Below are 21538 nucleotides of genomic sequence, written 5' to 3' on the forward strand. Positions count from 1 at the left end.
CTGGGGGTCAGACCCACGGGAAATCCTCTCCTTCCTGCCTGGAGGATGCTCGCCCACAGCCACGTCCTGCACCCGACGTCTCCCTGCTAGAGCCGATATTAAGCTATAAACCGTAATGTGTTATGACACCACCCGCTGCAGTGTAATTGCTATAAACCCATGAAACGTAATGTAATCGGCAGAGTGGCCATTATAGCCTTGTGTTACGGGTCTAATGGCTTCAAGCCACTATCTCACACGCAGGCTGAGGATGTGCAAACAGCCCCTGCTCCCCGCTGGCCCCAGCTCTGCAGCACCCTGGTACCCCAGAAAGGCACCTTCCCCACCCCATCCTCCTCAGACACAGGGGGAGATGCTGCTGCAGAAATGCTCTAGTATTTCCAAGCTTGTTTTTCCATTTGCAGAAACACCGGTAGGGATTACTTTTTTTAAGAGCCTCCTTCACTTTAATAATCAGGTCATACTTAAAAGGAGAAAGCAAATCTCCACTTACAATTATTTCATTAGTGTTTGATACTCCAGACAATACAACAGCTTGAGAAGCCGCTGGCTGCACAGGTCCAAGCACGCTGCCTGGGTAAGAGGTCCTTAGCTCTAATTGCCAATGCCAGCCTCAGCCGTTAAGAAATTATTGCTAATGCATCTTACAACAGTTTCTATAGGGCCTTATTAAGGGATTCATCAGAAAGCAGAATCAAATAAAACAGAAAATGATTGAAGAATAAAAAAAAATAATATAAATTTCCCCCAAAGTGGAGGACCAACAGGAGATAAAGGTGGGAGCCATCCTCTGCTGCAGTAGTCCTTACCTGCGCTGCCACCCCGAAGCTGAGCCTGCCCTTGCCCCAGCTCTGGGGCAGCTGTGGCCAGGGACCTCCCCATATACCCTGGGGTGGGAGAGGGGCTCAGCTGTGGCTGATTGCCTCTGCAGAGCCACAGCTGGTCCCCTGCTCGGCAGCCCTGCTCTGGGGAGCCATCACCTGCCCCTCGTGGGGTACACGGTCAGGGCTGCTGTGGGGTCCCGGCAGTTCCATCCGGGGTGCAGCCTGCGGGTCACCCCAGGGACACACAAGCTTCTCCTAGGAGACACGGGATTCCCCTGGGGTCCTTCCCATGATCATCGAGGGGATGGGGTGCTGGGGGAAAAATTGGGGTTTGGCTTGGGGGATGTTTTTTTCTGAAAAAAACCCAAACTCTTTGAAGGGTGAGGAAGAGAAGGGAGAGCTTCTGCTGGGGACGTGCCACCCACGGGGCACGATGGGTCCAAGTGGCACAAGGACACAGGGCTGGAGCTGTGACTCATGACTTTTTTGCTTTCCATCCTGGTGTCAGTATTACACTTCGAGGATTGTATTTTATTCATAAAAATCGCTGTGCTCTCAGCTGCCCCTGGCAGAGCTGTCGTGGCTGAGCCCAGGGCTGGCTCCCGCCGATGAGCAGGGGCTGTTGTGCACCCCCTGGGTTTCCAGTCCTAACAACTGTTGGAAATTCAATATAATATATAAAACCAGGGTGAGAGCCCCCCAGTTCCCCTCCGTGACCGGGAGTGCTGGGGTTTACAGCACATGATGGGCTGTTGTTGGTAACCGCATCCCCAATGAGCCGGAGAGGAGCATGTGAGGTTGTATTTTTAACTCCGATGTCCTGGTGACATGGAAAACCAGCTGCCCAGTCCAGGTGCCACACAGATCAATGGAAAATCTCCTGCCACCCATCGGCACCTCTACTTTGCCAACCCCAGGCATTGCAGCTTGTTAACAAGTCCTACCCAGTGCTTCACCCTCGGGAACGGTTTTAAGGCCATTTCCAGAGCCCAGCAGAAACCATTTGCCGGTACCTCCGCAGGGGAATTAGCTGGGAAGTGCTTCCCTGGGGAGCTGCCGGAGGGGAGCTAGAAATGGGGACGGTGCAAGCCCAACTTTCCCAGCTCGGAGGCTGATTTAGCATCCCCGAGACGGAAAAAACATTTGCAACCCCTCAAGAGGGTAAGGAAAAGATGAGCCCATGGTCCTCGCCAGGCTCGGTGCCGCCCCGGCACAGTGTTAGCCAGGACTCGCCATTCACAGGCTGCAGAAGAGGCTTGAGCAAGTGTTTCATCCACCCATCAGTGCAAACACATCTCCCTTCCTCTGGTCCCCATGGAGAGGACCCTGTGCTGGGCTGGGAGGTGGCTCGGGGGGAGGCATCCCCCCTCGTCCCCACCGCCCTCCCGCAGCCCTGTGCCCACCCCGCCGGGCTGAGCCGAGACAAGCAGAGGCTAAGAACATCGACTGGGTTTTATTCCTCAGGTCTGACAAGTAAAAGCAGAAATTCTCTTTGGAAAAAAAAAAAAAATAAAGAAAAGAAAAAAAATAAACAAACCCAAAAACCAATGTTCAAAACACACGGACGGTTTGCATTTCTCAGGACGGAGGATGTGCCGTCAAGCTCTGCCGCCGGACGCGTGACTTTTGCAGAGATGTAGTTTTTAAAAAAAAACAACACAACCCACAGAGGAGGAAAAGACACAGGGCTACGGGATTCCACGTCAATTTTAGAGAAAGAAGGGCCCTTTTTTGCTATTGTTTTAAATATCCCATCCGAGCGACTCAGAGCAAAAAATAACCATAACGAGTACATCCGTTCTGCTTGGCCCCATGGGCACAGAATCTCTACCGGCACCTCAGATGGCTACAAGCCCTCGGGGACGGTGGCCTGGCACCCGGCTCTCATCTGGTGTCCCCGCAGGGTGGCGGGTGCTGCCGTCCCTGCGAGCGGCACCCGTCACCCTTGCAGGAGGCTGTCCGGACGCCGCGCCGCAGGGGAGCGGGAAGTGGGGGTCCGGGGGGAGAGGGAAGAGGGGAGGAGGGATGCCGGGGTGCGGGAGGGACGTGGGTGGCCGGTCAGGCACAGGTGGCCTCCTGGCTCTCGACGGGGATCTCGCTGCCACAGCCGCCCTCGCCGTACTGCTGGTAGGGGGGGATCTGGGGGGCCTCGATGATCAGCAGCCCCTCCGGTGACAACGAGGCGAAGACCGTGATGGGGTCCACCTCGTAGGGCAGCCTGGAGGAGGGAAGGAAAGATGAGATGGTTTAGGAGGTGGGGGGCCAGGGTGGCTGCCTCGCAGCATCCCCCATCCCTGGAGGACATCGACCCTCAGGAAGCCCATGCAGGACCCCCAGAATGTGGGGAACCACCGATGCCGAGCCACCAGCCCCAGCGCAGAGCTCGACAAAGCCTGTGTTATTACTGTAGCGCCCGGGAATGTGCTGGGGATATTTAAAGAGGCCTCCTGGCCGGCCTGGCCCCTGCAGGCGCTCTGTTTAATCTCCCCGGCAGATGTGTTTGATGGGATGTCACCCGCCGCTTGTGCCGCCCGGGCTTCTGCAAAGCAGGAGTAAATCATCGCCGCGCCGCAGCCGGCGTCAGCCGCAAGCCTTGCCCGTAAAAGGAGCCGCCGTGGCTGCCGAGCAGGAGGCAGCGCCGTGCTCGCCCCAGCTTTCCTGCGGGAGCTGGGGATGCACAGGGCTCCTTTGGGGTGGAAAAGCAAAGCTGAGCCAAGGAAACCAAACCCTTCCCATGCCCTGGGCTTTGCTGCTTCTCCCTTGTTAACCCCATGAGCCCTGCGGCTGGGGGTCTGCCCCCCGCGAAGCGCCACGGTCGGGGCTCGCCTGCCTCCGGACTCGCCTTTCCTCCCTGCCCTTTGCCGTTGTTGTTGCCAAAGTGAGCCGTCGCGGTGAGTCAACACGATAGCGATCTGACTGACATCATGCAGATGGAGATACATACTTATATATATACATACATTCACACGCAGGGATGTATTTTGGGGCTGATGATGGTGTCAGCCCATCGTGCCCTGCTGTACCCTGGGGGATGCGGTGGCACCGCGGCTCCTTGCACCATCTCCTGCTCCCTGCGCCCCGGCCGGCTCCAAGCACAGCCCCGGGCCTGGAGGAGACTGACAAAGCACCCAGAAAAAGACCTTCTCCTCTTTTACCTCCCTCGGGAAATCACCGTGTGGCTCAAACCAGCCAGTCATGTGCTGGAGAAGGGCAGATTTTGGGGTGAAAACAGGCATCGGAGTCTCTGCATGCGTGAGCCGGGGTGCGGGGACTGGCAAAGCTCAGCCCTTTGTCAACAGTGGCATCCCCACGCTGCCTGTGACCTGCCCGCACCGCAGGGACGGGTTCCCACAGCAGGCTAGTGACAGTTGGGTGCTGGTCAAGGGGATACGGCAGCCTCCCAGCACCTTTGGCGAGGAGACACCTCAGGTACCTACTGGATTTTCTTGGTGAAGTTCTTGGAGACGATCCCTCCTTCCACCTGCTGCTCCTCGTGTTTGCCTGCAGGGAAAGGCAACACCCCGCGTCACCACCTCACCGGGAGATTGTTTTTTCCCCAACAAACATCAACGAAAGCCAACAGGAAAGTTTTCAGAGGAGTTGTTTTCCTTCCCCAGTTCAGGGAGTATCTCCTACGTGGGGAAGGAGATGCTGGACACAGCACACCCGTATTTCCAGTAAGAACCTGGGGTCTCGCAGGCTGCTAAGAGCTGGGGCTTAAGAGAAAGCCCCCCCCCCCCCCCCCGCCCCCCGCGATGTAATAAAACCTTTGGAGGTGGCAGTGTCCCCCCTTTTCCTCCTCCCCAGGCTGGGCTCCCCTCTGCTGCTGTCAGGCTGGGGGTCTCTGTGGCTGGAGCAGGGGGTCCCTGTGCCTGCAGCATCTCTGAAGTAAAAACCACACTGGTGGCTGCTTACCCCCCCCGACATCTGGTTGTCCCCCCCGTGACTCCATGAACCCCAAATAAATACCCAGAGCCATGCTGTGTGGCAGCCCCCAGCCCCTCCTGGGGACCCCAGCCTGGGACACCCCTGGATGTGGGTGGTGGGCTGAAGGGATGCTCAGGGCTGGGTGCCCACGGGCACCCCAGATGTGGTATCCCCCACACCCACTGTCCCCACCACTAATTGAATTTTTAGTGACGTGCTTCTGGCTGGCTCGTCCCCAGGCTGAGGTGTCTCGGAGCTGGGGTGGGGGCCGTGGGGTGGTTGCCCCCACTTCCCAGCACTGATGCTGCCTCTCTCTTGGCCCCTTTAAAGGGAATCTCCCTCGGCGCCGGCCTCACCCCGGCTATAATTAACCGAGTGAGCTGGGGCCCCTCTTGGCAGCTCGCTGCAGGGTGCCACCGCCCCAGCACTACCTCCCCGGCTGGCTGGGGCGGAAAGCAGGGAGATTTACCCCAAAGAGGCTTGTCCTTTTCATTTTTTGCAGCAAAGCGTTGCAGCTTGTGAGCTGGGTCCCCCCATGACACCCCCAAACTGCTCGGGGGCTGCCTCAAAGCCCTGCTGCAGCCCTGGCCCTGCTCCCGAGCACGGGGCTGCCACCGCCGGCTTAAAATAAAGGTGATTTTTGCATTTTACAGCAATTTCTTCAGCCAGCATGGACAGGGCAGGACCAACCGCTTTTCACATCCCATCCTCCTCCCCCTCCTCCTCCTCCTTCTCCTCCCCAGTGCCTTGTCTCTCACCTGACACTTCGACATAGCCATCCTTAGTTTTGACGGTCAGCTCCTCGGGTTTGAAGCTGTGCACGTTGACGCACACCTTCCAGGGCTCGCGGGGAAAGGGCGCGGGGCTACGGCTCTCGGGGTACCCCCCGAAGCGGGCGCCGTAGCTGGGGGCCATGGTGGAGGCGCGGGCCATGCCGGCACGCAGGGGGCCCGGCCAGGTGGTGGTGAGCCGGGGCCGAGCCCAGTCGGGCCAGTCCGCCGTCAGGTCCCCGGGGAAGGGTGACATGCCGAAGTCATCGTCCAGCAGGCGCGAGGTCAAGCCGGGCTCCCGGAAAGGGTCGCGGATGCTGCGCCTGCCGGGGTAATGGCAGGAGAAGGGCATCTGGCTGTCGGCCATGGCTTCCTTCGGAGGGGTCTGAGTGTGTCCCTGGGGCTCTCCCACGGAGCCTCAGCCTCTGCGTGGCCGCTCCTGGCTGGAAACTTCCCCTGAGAGCCCGTCCCGGAGGAGACGCATCCACCCCGGGCGGGATGCGGGTGCGCGGCTACGGGTGGGCACCGCAGGGGACGGTCCCCTCCTTCCCCGGCACCAGGTGAAGGACGACGGAGAAAATCAATTCAGAGCTGAATCACTGGGAGCCGGAGGAGCGCAGGAAGGACGGAGGGAGCTCTCTGGCCGTGAGAAAACGCTTCCTGTCTGGCTGTGATCCCAGGGACTGGGGAGAGGAAAATAAAACTCAGCTGGAGAGGGGAAAAAAATAATTTATAAAACCAAATATCCTGAGATTAAAAAGATTATCTCTCCCCTCTCGCTCCCAGCACTTTATGTGCGACTTTCCCTGCCGCTCCCGGGCGGGAGCTGCAATAAATGTCTGAGCTCGGAGCCGAGAAACTTCTCTAACCTTCCAGCCGCCGGGTGAGCGCTATTTATATGGATTTGGGAGGGGGGGGTGTGTGTTTTGCAATTCCTGCCCTGTCAGCCGAGTATTTTGGAGAGGATGAAACAGCCGTGGAGAATCTGGGCTGCGGCAGCTGACCTCTCCCGCTGGCCTGAGGATCCCGGCTGCCACGGGGCCATGGTGATTCGGCAGCTGCCCTGGCCCCCACCGCCCCCTCCTGCCGCCCTGTGCCCAGCCCATGGCTAGAAATAGCCCCCGAGCTCAGGGCCGGCTGCTTTCACCCCAGTGTCACCCGATAAAAATACCCCCCCCTCGGTGGGGCTGGGCCAAGCTGCTCCCCTCACTGTAAAGCCACGTGTCCCCCGCGCCACCAAGCAGCCCACTGTACTGGGAAATGGGTCACTGGTGACTCCCCCGGTGCAGGGCTGCGGGGGCACCCAGGGGTGGGTATTTGGGGGATGCCGGGGCAGGGGATAGACCCCTTTAATGGCTGGGAGTGCATGGGGTCTCAGCCACCCCGGGCTGCACGCAGGGATGCAGGGGGAAAGCCATGCTCCAAGGGATGCTCCTCTCCGGTCCCACTTCCTCAGCTGGGATTGGAGAAAAGTCCCCTGACCGCGGGAAGGAGAGGGACCCCGGGCAGCGGGCAGGCAGGGGCCTTGTGGAGCTGCTCAGCCCCTGCCTCTTCCTCACCCCCTTCCTCCTCCTCCTCGCTCCACCGCATGCCCTGGCCCTGCCGCAATTGCCGTGTGCAGGCAGGGCGAGGCGGTAATCACAGCCGCGCAGTGGTGGGGCTAATTACAGGGCAGCGGTGGGGAGCGGGCAGCGCGCCGTGGGACGAGGCGCGGTGGCGGGAGAGCTCCCGGCGAGCATCCACCCGGCAACATGGCCCCGAGCACCCAAGCAGGGGGTACCTGATGGCAACGAGGGGCTCCCCGTGGAGGTGGTCCAGGCACGGCTCCGGTGGGCGACGGGATGCACCGGAGGATGGGATGTCATCAGTGAAGGTCATGCCGGATACGGGACCACTTCCTCATGCCGCATGCTCCCTGCTGGCTCTGCCTCATGCTCCTTCTCTCCAGCATCTGCAATTTTTCTAATGGACTTGATGGAACTAATTACAGCAGGAAGACTTTAATGCAGCGCAGGCCGCGCAGCAATTCAGCCACTGGTCACTCCAGCGGCATTAATCACGCCGCACCGACGCCGCATCGCTGGGGGAAGGAGCTGCCTCTCCTCGGCGTGCAGTAGGGCTGCTCCCCTCTGCTCAGCTCCGTCACCCCCCAATGCGTGGGGACAGCTGGGCACCATAGGGGTCTCCCTGGGGACCGAGGGGGTGCCTAGAGATGCCTGGGGAGGTCCCAAGTGCTGGCTGAGCACCTCTGGGTGCAGGGAGGCAGCGGAGGGGCAGAGCATCCCCCTCCATCCCCTTGTCCTGCCTGGTTGCCCCTGCCCAGCTGGGGGCTCCTGCTGTCCCAGGGGTGACAGCAGGGTGTCCTGGGGGACATGGGCACAGGCTGAGCCTGAGCTCAGCTGGGCACCTCTCTCCTCAGCTGCAGAGCAGGATCACCCCAGCACCCAGCTCTGAACCCGCTTGGGCAAACACCAGCCCACAGGGAGAGGGGGACGAGCCCCAAGGAGGTTTCGGGCAGCCCCGCGATCCTGGAGCCTCCCCACACCCCCAGTCCCATGTTTTCCCACGTAGCTCCAGGCCATCCTCCCTCCCCGGCCAGGAATCCTCCCTGTCGCCTTGTTTATCCCGATTAGTCACACGTCCCTTCCCGCCGGCTCTTGCCCTCTCTGGGCCATCCCAATTTAGCTCCTGTTGTCACTCCAAATCTCCAGGCTACCTCCTGCTGCCCGGCCGGCCCCACGACACCAGGGCTGGGAGCAGAGAGTGGCCGACTGGCCTCCCTTCTCCTCCGAGTTACCTGGGGACGCTGCCCGGTGTCCCCAGGATCTGTCCCATGCTGTGGCCGGACCCTGCCTGGGTGCTGAGCCATACTGGGGACCTGGTCCCAGTGCTACTGCTCCCCTGAGGGGCTTCCAGCCAGTCCAGGGGAGCACCCCAGGGTGAGTGGCATCATCTGGGGTGTTGGAGAGTCCCCACCCCCCTGTTGCTCATGGCTGAGATGGCCAAGGAGGTGACAGCAGCGGGAACCCCGGCGCGGGAGCACCGTGCAGGGCTTGGAGCGAGGGCTGTGCGGGCAGGGAAGGGCACGGCCCCGAGGGGAGCACCGGCGAGCCCAAACCATGGTGGCCTCCATGACGAGACAGCTGCATGTCTGGCTCCGGGCTACCAGTGCCTGGACTGGGCCAGGGGAGCCAAAGTGCCTGGCAAAGGGCAGCCAAAGCCTGGCCCAGCAGGGGAGGGGGAGCTGCCAGAAATACTGGCCCACAACTTTTTTTTTTTTGTTTCAGCCGGTGCCCCGAGGAGCCAGTTCTCGGCAGCTGGGAGCGGAGGCACATGCCCTTCCCCGCGGAGCAGCTGAAACAACCCAAAATATCCCACCGCGCGCAGTTGGATCCGAAAGGAACATGACAAACGGGGCTGCGATGAGGAGGAATTACTGTCTGAACCTTTATTGGAACCCTTTTTCTAACCAGGCTAACAACTCAAATACCCCGGGAAGACTAAAGAATACAGTATGCATTTCCATGGAGAGCAAAGGGGGTTTTACAATGAAGTCAAACGAACAGAGGCGCCGGTGTCGTTCCGTAAGGAATCGGCCAACAGGCGAGAAAACAGAGACACTGTTTTCCCTGGTGGCTTTTCTCACCTCTTGGCTTTTGTTCTAAATCTTCTCATTCCCTGGATTTGGAAGGCGGAGAGCTGCCCCCAGGCTGGTGGGGTTCAGGGTGTTGTTCTATGGCCCAAGAGTTGGGATGCTTGACCACGAAGCTGTTGCCACAACAGCGGATGTACCAGTGCCTCCGAGACCCTCCCGGTCATGTGCAAACTTCCAGGTAGCAGCAAAAGTCATGAGAATTATTTATTCTCTGGTAAAGAGGTAATAAAACCCCACCTGACACTAAAGGGCAAAGTCTTCACTTAGGCACCTGAATCCGTCCCTTTCTCCAACAAACATCCTGACAGCCCCAAGGCCGAGGGCCCTGCGGCTCCTGGGAACAGCCCTGCTACTCGCCTGCCGATCCCAGAGCCACGTCCACCTTCCGCCGGCCCGGGCAGCTCTGCCCATGGAGCACAAACATCTCCCACTCGGGCGAAGAGGACAATGGCTGCGGCATCGGTGGAGCGACACTGGGGCTGTGTAACTCTGATTTTTAGCACATCCCATGGTTTTTTCAAAGCTGGGGAAGGATGCCTGCAGTGAGCTCCTTCTCATGTTGGAGACAACAGGAGAGACCTCCCCTGTCCTGTCCTGGCCACCTTTCCCAAGCTCACATCTGGGCAAAGCTACTGGTTCTGGCACAAAGCTTGGGAAAGGGGGCAAAGTAGGACATGGCACAAGGACGAGGGTCTCGGCATGGGGCAGGGTGGACATCCTTGCTTCCTGGTAGAGACCACAGCAAGTCACTTCAGCCCTATCCCCTTCTTCGTATTGATGAAAGGGCAACAAGTCCCCCGTTCCCCAATAACCACTGAGAGCCAGAAAGAGGGGGTCAGTGGTGGGAGATCAGAGATCTCTGGGGATCTTTGGCGATGCAGGCAGCCCTACATGGCATGGAGGAGGAAGGGCAGGGTTATTCCTCCACCACAGCTGGCCTGTCGCCTCCGAACACCCACCACCTTTGTGATTTGTCAACAGAAGCTGGTCCAAGGAGGAGGATTTTCCCCTGCCTTGTTCATCTCCATCTAAATGAGGTTCCACTCGTGGTTGAGCTCTAAATGAGCCTCATGTGTCTGCCAGATGCCTCCACGCCAGCAGGTGACAGCCTCAGTAATTCACCTCTCTGATGACCTCTCTCCAACGAATATGGCAACACCTCAAAGGCTCCTGCCTTCGTGGACCCAACGGCAAAGACCCAAATAGCTTTTTCAAAGTAATGCTCAATAAATAGAAGAAATAAATATTAAATAGAGGCTGAGTCCTCTCAGCCCGTTCAATATATGTACAATGCATAGCAAAATAACAGTGATTGGCTCTTGCAGACAAGTTTGGTACAAATTCAGTCCCCCAAAACAACGAAAACATCGAGAAAAGTTGCAGTCAACATAAAGCAAAGCTCAACCGAGTGCCGTAACCCATGAAGAACAGAAAGAACGCGACAGTGCTTTGAAATATCCCTTATTTTTGCTTCCCAGCAAACCTGCAGAGATTGTGTGGGGTTTTCTGGAGCCTGGCCCCAGCGCTGGGGTTGGGCGAGGAGGGACGAGCCTCACCCGGGGCCAAGGCTGGTGCAGGGAGAGCCGATGGCACGACTCTGGGGTGAGGGGGACACTGGGGAGTGGGTGCTGCCAGGGGAAGGCAACCAGGGAGCTTGGGGCTGGAAACAAAATTGTGGGTTGGAAAGAGCCTCTGTATATGAGGAAAGCAAAACCCTCTGAGATACCTCCTCCAAAAGGTGGCTGAGATATTTTCCCAAAGCCTTTCTGCTCTGAGTGAGGCTGTGGCCGTCCCTGGGCATCCCTTGTGCGGCCGCTCGCAAGCGAGCAGTGATTCACCAACACCAACATGACCGAGTCGCCTTTCCACCAGGTGAACGCTGCTCCTTGCAGAGAGCACCAGCGGCGATCTGAGATGCGGGGCAAAAATCCATGACAGCGATGAATGAGCGAAACAACATCAGAAAAGAAAAAGCGCTGGCAAAAGGCACAGAGACAGAAAAGCTCGTGGGCTTCTCGCAAACCGACGGAAAACCCAGTTGTCCACTGACAAAGGGAGGGTGATGTTCCAGGTTGTACTAAAAATCTTAAATAAGTTAAAAAATAAATACCACCACTGAGGGGAACTCATATGTATATGCACGTGTGCACATATACATACACACACACACACACGTTCACATACACACACAGAGACTCGGTTGGCTCCTGTCATCAGAGGTGGGATTTTGCAAGTGTCTTCAGCACGGATCACTCTCTCACGGCCTCGTTTCGTTAGTGTTCCCATGGGTGGGTCACGGCGCAGCGATAAACACGGCAGGGGAGCCCTGGCGACGGCATCCTCCCAGGGAAACCAGCGGTGCCTGCGCGCAGCAGCTCGGTTTCGGGTTGTGCGCTGGCTGCGGAGCCAAGGGAAACAGCAGCCGCTGCCAGCTGGCACCTGGCCGGGGCGAGACTTCCCCTCGCAGCGCTGCAAACTGCCCTTGGCCCGGCCGACCGGCCAGCAGACCCTCGCTGTCACCTCCGTCAGGTCCTAGACCCGTCTCTCTGCTGACATCCGTCGCGTCCCTGCACAAATCTAACGAGAAACCCTAGATTTTAACGTGGAAACAGACAGACAGCTCTGCCCTGCGCCCCTCTGGCTGTCACACGCTCTCTGCCCTGCTCTGGAGAGCGCAGCCAAAGGGACACGTTGGCAGCAGGAGGGACCATCACTCCTCCAGCCACCTCACCGAGAGGGGCCAGCGCCGTAAACCTTTACATGAGAACAGCGGCGTGGATACATTCCAACAAACAAACAAACAGATCCAAAAATAACTTATTGTTAAAAATAAAAACAAAAAACCCAAACAAACTAGAATAAATAAATACTGGTAACGGTGACCACCTGCATCCATTCTGACATACAATTAAAAATAGAATAATAAATAAATAAATAAATAATTTAAGAGGTTACTTCAACACAAGTCTGCTTGGGAAACCCCAGGAGCATTTAGCTGCCACGGGCTATAAGAGCGGAGGCAGTCCTCGAAGCGCGGGTCAGCCGGATGGGTACGAGAGCCACCGTCACCCCCACGCAGCCCTCGGGGTCACCTCCTGTCGCACAGTCGGTGGGTGCTGCTGCCCTGATGCGGTGCTTTGATCATCCGTCCCCAGCCACGAGGAACTCAAGTCAATGTTGTGTTTTGATATTTACACCAGTTGCACGAAGTCCCTCTTCTTGTCTTTCCTAGTTTTTGACCTCCCGACTCGCTGCTTCCTTCTTACCGATGTGAGTGTGCCTTAGGGTGTGTTAAGGGGTATGAGGCTACTCTTGAAACACAGGTAGATTTGGGGTTTGGGCTCCCATGGCTGCCTTCGGATCTCCCCAAGGGGCAGAAGGACAGGGCATTTCAACCTCAAACTGGGAGAGACTCTTTGGGGAAGAAGCATGAGGTTTTCAGCCCTTTATGAGAAGGGCGTTCACTGCAGAAGATGGCCAAGGGGCTGCTGTCAGGGCCAGGGCAAGGGGAGGGCAGCAGCACCCTACTGCAAGAACACCCCATCTTTGATCCCTCAATCACAGCCCTGGAGCATTTGCCCAGCCCTACCAGGAATGCTTTTCTTTATGTCCTAGAAAGTGGCTTCCCAGGAGATGGACACATGTCCCCATAAAGCCACTGACCATACCAGTGCCCAGGTCTCTGCCTCAGCCACCCTCCTCCTCAAACTACCTGCAGTGAGCAAGGCCGGGGATGAGGGACTGGGAAAAGGGGGGGCTTTGGGGTTGAAGGCACAGGACAAGGGGGACCAGCAGTAGGAAAGATATCGGGGAAAAAGGGACCCCTGGCATAAAACTTCCCTTTGTACCACCCGGGTGGAAATACCCTCCAGGCTGCTGGACTTCCTAACAGATAGCAGGTTTAGACGCCGGCTAAGGCAATCACCCAGCTCCACCAGGATGCCATGGCCTTCCTCCACTTGTGGCTTTGCCCCTTTACCTGCTGCCAGCAGGACTGGGGGGCTGTAGGTAACTCTTTAGCAGGGGGTGGTGGTGGTGCATTTCTTTCTACCCGCTCTCCTCCTCCAGCAGATGCTGCCTCCACTTAGTCCTTTTCTGTGACACTTAAATGACACACCTCCTTGACTCATTAAGCCCAAACTCGTTAATAATCATGCAGGATGGAAGGGGAGGGGATGGAAAAAGGGAGGGAGGGAAGTCTTAAACCCAAATTAGCGTCTGTAAGCACCCAGGTGTTGTAAGAGAAAGAAACTCCTCAGCACCAGCTCAGCCTGTGCTGGGAGAAGCCTTTGTTACCCTGCAAAACACAGTAATTGTGCAGGCAGCTGTGCTGGCAGGGAGACAAAACCCCCGGGCCCAGGGCCGGACGGGCAGGCAGGGCCCTCCTGCCACTGCCTGCGGCCTCTTGGAAAAACAGGCCATTAGTGGGGGACCCTTTCTGTCCCCCTGCAACAAACTGGGGCGCGAGAACATCCTGCCCAAGCTCTGCACCGGCCCAGTGCTGGGGCTGCAGTGGCTGCCTTGGGGGGAGCCTGGGGGTCGCAAGGAGAAAAGATTTCCTGAAATGCCCCAGGCACTGCTTAAAATTGCTGCCTGTTACGAGGAAGGGGAATTGGGGTCCCCTGGCTCAGGCAAGGCCCTTTTAACCTGTGTGCTCTCACTACACCCCACATCTAGGCTCTCTCCTTACAGTCCCACTAGCACTGCGCTCCAAGGGCAAGGCTCCCTTTGGAAAAACCTAAACCCAAACCGCAAGAGGATTCCTCTGAGAAGGGAACCCCACGGTCCCCACCTCCCAGGCCATGGCCTGACCCTCGGAGCGCAGTGTGGCACCAACTCCCCTCTCCCTCGTACCCCTACGGGCTCCATGTCTGCTGCAGACCCCAGCAGCTCGTCCTCAAGCAAGTTATGGTGCTGGGGAAAAACAACCCTGCGAAAGCTGATGCATACCTGGTAGGAAAGCGTGGGAGAAAGAGAGGAAATGGCCTTTTTTTTTTTTCCCCAGGAATTACGTCAGGGGGGATTTCTAGCCTTCTATTTATAGCAGGGACTGGTTGACTGGCAACAAATAAATATTCTCTCATGGAAGAAGCCTGCTGCAGAGTGGCCAGAAACTCTGGAGAAGAAACCCAAGAGACATGATATTTGCCTTGATCAGGGCAGGTCACCCCCATGCATCACCAAAGCTTCCCAGCAAATTCCTCCCTAACTGGGTCTCTCCCTCCAACAGGAATTAATTTGCTGGTTCCTGGTTTGGCAGAAGAGCAAGGAGCTGAGTTCTCTCCTTCGGAGCGGCTGGTAGTGCTTTGGAAAGCGGCAGCGATGGAGAGATGGGGATGTCAGGGAGGATAGAGCAGGTCTGTTGCGACAGATCCTCTGTAAAGCACCGACCCTTCTTCCAGTCCTGGCCTGGGGAGCTGGGATGGATCCACCTTCTCCACGAGGCAGCGAAGGGGCTGCGCTGGGCGCACGGGGGCTCTTACTCCGAACCGGGGAAGGGGGACCAAGCACTGCCACCACGTCAGTATCGGGGATGATTGCTATCGATGGCCAGGGAGGTGGGAAGGAAGCAGAGAATGCCAGGAATTTGGAAGTGACGCCGGCACGCGAGCCATCGGCGGCACTCCCTAGCGATGTAGGCTGTCAGAGCTGCCTCCTGAGTCATAGCTCCTGCTCCTGCTGCGGCTGCTCCTGGGGCCCGAACTCTGGCTGCGGCTGCTCCTGGGGCCTGAACTCCGGCTGCGGCTCCTGCCCTGGGTGCTGCTGCTGCTCCAGCTTCGGCTCCGGCTTGTCCGGTAGCTGGAGTAGCTCCGGCTCCTGCTTGGGGAGCGGCTAAAGCTGCTGTACCAGGAGGAATAGCTGCTGGCGCTGCTGGAGGAGGAGGGACTGGGACGGTAGTAGGGGATGGGGCGTTTGCGGGCACTGCGGGGACAGAGATGTGGGTTACCAGCAATACAAGGATGGATTTACTGCTGAAATCTCCAAAAAGCACTGTTTATTTTGCACAATATGCCCCCAAAATGTGTTTCTTTAAAAGAAAAAAAAGGAAGAGATCCGGTAGTTGTCAGGCCTTGGGATTCAAACCACCCACCCCCAGGCCCCTGGGGAATGCTTCAGCCACCATGTCTTAGGCTGGACTCTGTCTGATGCTGTCCCAAAGAGCCCTCAATATGAAGGTTAGAGTCAATATTTGACTGTCTCTACAGTGTGGGACATCTACCACAAGAGAAGGTGAAACAAAAAGCCCATGGGGGGATGCTCCTGGTACCTGCTAAGTCCCTGCTCTGACTTCATCTGCCTTTTTTCTTTGTTGTAAATGAGACACCCTGCCGCTGTAAATCCAGAAGCTCTAGGAGGTGCAGAAGGGCCTGCTGATCAGGCTCAGAGGAACCCGTTTCCTCCTGGAGCAACCTCCACTGGGAAGGGCTGGGACCCAAGGACAGCCCACCTTCTCCCCAGGGAGCGCCAGCTGAGCCTGTCTCCAAACGATGGGACAATGTCCCCTTACCTTGTGATGCGCCGAGCTTCGAGGTGGCTTGGAGAGTCTCTCCTGCGTTTCCTCAGAGGTGAATAGGACCGCTGCCGCCGCCGCCGGTCACGCTCCCTGTGCGACTCCTTCTCACTGGAGCCGTACTTGTGCTCTCGCTCGCGGTCTCTGGGGAAGGCACAGGTTGGGAACTGTCACTGCTGGGTCTTTGTGGGGTGGGTTTTGGATGTGGAGGCAATGGTCCAAAGGCACAGATGAGCGGAGGACACTCAGCTCCCAAAGGGACCACTCTAAGCAAAGTGCTCTTGTGGCATCAGCCCTGCACACACTGACTTAGCTGGACAAAGCGACACTCATCTGGCTGGACAGATGGACACCCACAAATTGTGTCTGGGGGTTTCAGCAGTGTCTCCTGGTGGCCCTGCGGTGCCAAGCTAAGAGGGCGTCCATGTACCTGCGTCTGTGGATGCCCTCTGTATTTAGCTCTACTAAAATTGCTCTTGCCGGCCATGCTGCAGAAGCAGGTGAGAACAACCCTGCCAGCAGGCCCCATGCAAGCAGAGGGCCCCTGGTATCCCTGCAGGGCTGCGCAGCTCTGCACGGCTCGCCAGAAGGAGTGCCGGTGTTGCTATGGCTTTCTCTTTTGTTAAATTGCCATACACGTCAGCACAGGCCCTTCTGTGGAGTGTAGCTGACTTCATACACCCTGCTCAATGCCAACTGCAAAGCGACGTTACAGGTCAAGGGCCTGATCCTTGCACACAGGAAATATTCTCCTACACCAATGCAGGGATTGTCACAGCCTGCAAGAATCAGACCCTGGGAATGTGACATTTTAAGGGTGCAAAATGTTCACAGCGTTCTCAGTAGCAATGATACCAGAAAAAAACAGCCCAGAGGCATCTAGGGCTGAGCTATGAGATGCGTGTTTTCTATGGGGTGTGGAGGCAATAGTCACCTGGACTGTGTTTCCCCCTGCAACGCTGTGCGAGTGCCAGCATGAGGGTACCTGGCATCTGCCCATGCAGCAGGGCCACTTCCCGGGGCCTGACGCCTCTTTTGGCAGAGCCACAACTCTGAAAAGCAGAGTGTCTTTCCTTACTGCAGTAAGATCCCTATCTGAGAAGGGCTGGAGCCCTGCTGCAGGGGCTCCTTGGGTGATGGAAGCTGTGGGCAGACCCAGCTGGAGCCTAACGCTCTGCCCACCATTTACACCAGCAGGATAGAGAGGGGCACTCCCCGGATTTTCCTGTGAGGCATCTTCCACTCGCATGAGCCCTGGCAAACACCACCGAGCAGCCATCTGTGCACTCTTGGCTGCATAGCGTGTCCTCCACAAGGGCTCAGAGCGGAGGAACAGCCACTTCACATGCCACACGCTCTGAGTGTGAGATACCCTGATGCTTCAAAGCCAGGGATAAACCCGGTCTCTCTCCCAGCAACCTCGCCCCAAAAGTGCTCTGTGTGAAATTCTCCTGAATCAATGCAGGGGAGTCCTTGGCTATAGGAAATCCACTTTTCCCACAGAAAGTGAAAGGCTCATCTCTGGGCTCTTTCCTCTGCAACCAGCACCAGCTCCGGGGTAATAAATGATGAGAAACTTCCAGTGGACTGGGGGCCAATATAACTGCCACAGGCCTTAATCCCTGTCCCCCTGGTCCCCCTCTACCCGGAGCTGAGCATTAAAGCACCTAGTGAGGAAGCTGAGGGAGCAGTTTGGGGCTGGCAGAAGGAGCCAGCAGTCACTACTGAGCCCAAAAAAGTGATGGAGGCAGAGGGAAAGTGTGAGGCAGCAGATATCATATGAGGAGACAGCTGTACCTGCTAGGGCTGTAGCGGGAGTAACTGGGGCTCCGACGAGTCCTTGAACTCCTGCTCCCAGGACTTTTTTTGCAGGATTTGGAGGAATAGCTGGGGGAACGTGACGAAGACCTGGGGGTAGGCAAGAACCATAAAAGAGTTAAAGATGCTGGAGGGTGAAGCTGTACCAGATTCCCCCAAATCTGGGCTCATAGGGGGAAGAGATGCCCCGTATTTCATGGTCTTGGCTCAGCTCTGTGTGGCCAGTTCACCACAAGCCATGTGGATCCCTAGGCACCCCTCAAACTCTTACATCTCCTCCTGCAAGGAGCCTGCCAGCCTGCAAGAGTTAGACATTGCCCAGGGTCACAGAGACAGCTGTTTTAGCTGGCCTTACCTCTTTCCCGAAGAGCAGGACCTGCTTCGGGAGTACCTGGGAGAGGCCTTGTGGTGCGAGGAACGGGAGTGGCTGGAGCGGCTGGAGCCACGGGAGGATCTGCCGGTGCTGGTGTATGACTCGCTGCGGGAGCATGGCCTTAGCGGCGAGCTGTGGGTTGGGGACAGGAGGAAGGTTTGCTTCTTCTCCTCTGAACAGTTGAGACACAAGGACAGGCAGCCTCTGTGAACATATATTTGGACAGTCATTGAAGCTGTGGCTGAACTGGGACTGGTCCCTGGCTGAGGGGAGCAGCACACTCCAGCCAACAAGTATTCTCATCCTCCCATTCCCCAACTGCAGATAAAGAAGACCTCCTGGCTCCCCAGCTTCAGTTGCAGGAGACCCTGCATGTGTGGGTCAGAGCCCAAGAGCTCACCCTCCAGGCTGTGCCAGGGAAGGGCAGTGCAAGAGTTCTCAGGTGGCCTGAGAGACAGCTCTTCTGCCCCATGCCCAACACACCAGAGGTGTCTGGTTGGCAGAGCCTGGGTCAGGTCAGCGAGTGGTGCAGGTGCTGGAGAGGGAGTGAGATGAGAAGTGATGGAGCAAAGGAAAGCCAGAGCATGGCAGGGCAAGGGCCCGTGCTCCAGCCTGGCTGTGGAGCAGCACGAGTGGGCACATTCCGTTGCCTTTGTACAGAGCTGCATGAATTCTTCTGCTTCCAGAAGTGCCCTGCGTATGAACTGGGGTTAGAGCCCAGCAGCAAGGCAGCCTCCCAACAGCCAGGGCCAGCTGCAATCCCAGCTCCACCCATGTGAAGGCAGAGTTATCCCACTGGAGTCACAACTTGAAAAGTATATACAGCCATGAAATTTTACCCTCTGGCTGAAAATCGAGGGCTCGTTCTTCCTAATACCAATTCCCCTGGCTCCCGCTCCCCTCTCCTTCAGTGCTCCCATCCCCAGACCACATCCTGGCTCCAACTTTCAGCATTTAAAACCTGAGGGCCTGAGCTGGAAGAGGTCCCTAACACCACAGCCTGAGCAAAACCTTGGGTACCAGCCACCGCGCTTCAGTGCCTTCATCCCCAACATCACCTGGCAAACCCCCAGGGATGGGAGGCGGTGATGGAGGCTGGTGTCTACTCCCCTCTCCTGATGGTGACCTGTGGCACTGGATGGTGATTTGACTCCTGTCCCCCGGCCCTTATGCCCTGTGGCCCCAACGCACAGAGCTGCTGCTGTGTTATCCCGCAGCCAGCAAGGCACCTGCCCTTCTCTGTGCTCCCCACCTACAGGAGATGCAATCTTGTCACCCAGGACCAGTCCTGGAAGAGCTGGGAAGGGACAGGCTGGATTTGGCTCCTTGGACAGGTGAAAGAACAGCCTGTACTGGTTTTAGCAAAAATGAACCCTGCTCCCCTTCCCCACAGTAAGTGGAGGGGGAGAATCAGCACAGCCAGCCCCTGAGGTACCTTTCCAGACTTTGCCCAGAAGGCCATCAGCTCTTTTCTTTGACACAGTCACATCTGGCTGAGCAGGGCTGTGTTTGGGCCATGGCTCGACCTGGGGCCAAACCCTGCGTTAGCCACATTAATGCTAGAAAAGCCGGCACAGGCAATGTGCAGGGGCGTGATGGCTGGGTTTGCATCCTCCTCCTCAGGCTACAGGATTGGTCATTGCTGGGTTGTGGACTCCAGACTGGCAAGACCGCGGGTCTGATTTATATCTAACTGCCTCCAGACCACAAAAACCTCCCTGCCAGCTCACCACTGCAACTGGCGAGTAGGCAGGAGATACAGAGCAACAACGTACCAGGTATTTGGCTGCCAGCAGCAGCTACTGGTAATCACTGACCTTCGGTCTTGTCCCTGGGCATCTGGAGACAGATTTTCCAAAGCTGTTCCCTTGGTCTGGGAAAAGCAACTGGTGAAGGAATTTCCTGAATCAGAGCTGTTATCGCTGTTGGCCAGTTTGGGCTTCCCGGACGAGAAGGCATGGCCAAAGCCATCATGGACTAGACTTCTTTTCTCCTGGCTGTCCTTTGACCTGGATGAGCTCGTTTGAGTGGAGGGAGGGGAGGAAGTATCGTTTCCTGAGTCATATTCATGATACTCTCCGTTCTGGCTGGCAAGGTTGCCAGGCGGGCTGTCTGTTTTGGTAAAGAGGTCAGCAGAAGACCCTGACTGAGAGATCTGAAAGCAAAAAAGCCATTTGGCATTGTTTGAACGGTTTTTAGGGGGGGGTTGTTTTTGGTTTTACTTTGCTTTTTTTTTTTTTTTTTTTAAATAAACCCAGAAATGTTACCATCATGATGCACTGAAACAAAAGGAAAGGAAAGAAACAAAGTAAGAAAGAAAGAAAAAGAAAAAGAAAAAGAAGAAAGAGAAGAAGAAAACAAAAGCACATATCCCTGAAAGAAATCCACAGTAAGAAGAAACTTCTTTTCCCCCTGCTATGATAACGGGAAGATTTAGAGATCATGCAAAGAGTATCAGCATGCGATTCATGTTAAACAAAAGAGTTCAACAACGTAAACGGGCAACCAAAGAATCAAAACTAACTAAATAAAAAAGGTATAACAGAGGACAAAGCCCTTATTTAACCTTAAAGAGAGGGAGGAAAAAAAAAAATAAAGAAATGGGATTATACATATAAAAACCCTACATAATCCTTGGAAAGAAAACAAAATCGAAACAAAATCTTAAATGAGGGAATTTTTTAAGCTTTGTTAATAAAGAGGCTGAATGACTGTCACTAAAATAAGCAAAGAAAAATCAAATCAAATAAAATTAAGGGCTTCTGTAAAAAGTAAAAACTGGCAAATAAACAAGCTTATCATTTTGAAACAAACAAAAAAAAAAGAAAAAAAAAAGAAAAAAAAGAAAAAAGGAGGGGGAGGGGAAAAAAGAAAAATCCCTCTGGAAATAAAAGGTATACAGATACTTCTTTGTGTGCTTTTTTTCCCCCTGAAGAAGATATAGCTAATGCGCTCAAGTGACCTCTAATAAATTCCCTGGTGTCTTGCGGATAGCATCCACTTACCCATCAAGAACTCCTCCTTTAGTAGGTAAGGTGTAAGAAAAAAGGAAGAGCGGGCAACATAAGTCCATCATTAGAGTCTCAAATTACATGAAAAAAACATAAACCCTCTCTTCAATCCACACTGCCAACTGTTCGCTCGCCTCCTCTATGCAAATGTCATGACTGCTTTTTGTCTGCTTGCTTGTCTCACTTATTACTCATTTCTGTTTCCTTCTGCTTTAAATTAGGCCGCCCAGCCCATTCCTGGATGCTGAGGGCTTGTGCTGAAAAGTCACAGCTTGCACTAAATCCCTTTGGGTTTCATGGAAGCGACAAAGGGACTCAAGTGAGAGAAGTAGTATAAAAAAAATAAAGTAGAGGAGGAAAAATACCCACCCCGTTCTGTGTTGGAGACCTATGTGGAAGGGGACGATAGCCCTGCTCCTGCCAGCCTCTGCGTGGGGCTTTGGTGGGTTGCAAGGACCCCAAGCCTATATCGGCTGCCCCGGGGCAGGGCTGTTGTCTGGGGCCCTCAGCACCACCAAAGGGATTTACATCCTTTGGGTATATTACAGTTCGGTTTTAACTCCGCTGGCGTTTGCCTGAGCCAGTCCAGGAACGCACCGACTCCAGGAGCGAGGCTACGTTAGTGCTAACGTCTGCCCTTACAACGGGG

At 56.0% G+C, this 21538-nt stretch overlaps 2 protein-coding genes across 2 annotated transcripts in view; both read right to left on the reverse strand.

The window, feature by feature from the left end:
- Nucleotides 1-2259: 2259 nt before the first annotated feature.
- HSPB8 (heat shock protein family B (small) member 8) lies at nt 2260-6620 on the reverse strand. Its single transcript, XM_074159861.1, has 3 exons — nt 5510-6620; nt 4262-4325; nt 2260-3042 (listed from the first exon to the last, which is right to left on the reverse strand). The coding sequence occupies exons 1-3, from the start codon at nt 5886-5888 to the stop codon at nt 2883-2885; spliced, it is 603 nt and encodes a 200-aa protein (XP_074015962.1). The 5' UTR covers nt 5889-6620; the 3' UTR covers nt 2260-2882.
- Nucleotides 6621-14803: 8183 nt separating this feature from the next.
- Nucleotides 14804-21538, reverse strand: part of SRRM4 (serine/arginine repetitive matrix 4) — a 42358-nt gene continuing 35623 nt past the window's right edge. The window contains exons 9-13 of the mRNA XM_074159851.1: nt 19696-20033; nt 17861-18082; nt 17485-17595; nt 15685-15831; nt 14804-15098 (exon numbers count right to left, since the gene is read on the reverse strand). Of these exons, the coding sequence (XP_074015952.1) occupies nt 14804-15098; nt 15685-15831; nt 17485-17595; nt 17861-18082; nt 19696-20033 (1113 nt within the window). The remainder of the gene's footprint in view (nt 15099-15684; nt 15832-17484; nt 17596-17860; nt 18083-19695; nt 20034-21538) is intronic.

Source organism: Numenius arquata, chromosome 16 (assembly GCF_964106895.1).
Source record: "Numenius arquata chromosome 16, bNumArq3.hap1.1, whole genome shotgun sequence".
Classification (NCBI taxonomy): domain Eukaryota; kingdom Metazoa; phylum Chordata; class Aves; order Charadriiformes; family Scolopacidae; genus Numenius; species Numenius arquata.

Coding starts and splice junctions, on each gene's coding strand:
- HSPB8 (XM_074159861.1), bottom strand. CDS start 5,888: ATGGCCGACAGCCAGATGCCCTTCTCCTGCCATTACCCCGGCAGGCGC. Junction 4,326..5,509: donor TGGCTATGTCGAAGTGTCAG/GTGAGAGACAAG, acceptor CTTTCCCTGCAG/GCAAACACGAGGAGCAGCAG. Junction 3,043..4,261: donor AACTTCACCAAGAAAATCCA/GTAGGTACCTGA, acceptor TCCCTCCTCCAG/GCTGCCCTACGAGGTGGACC.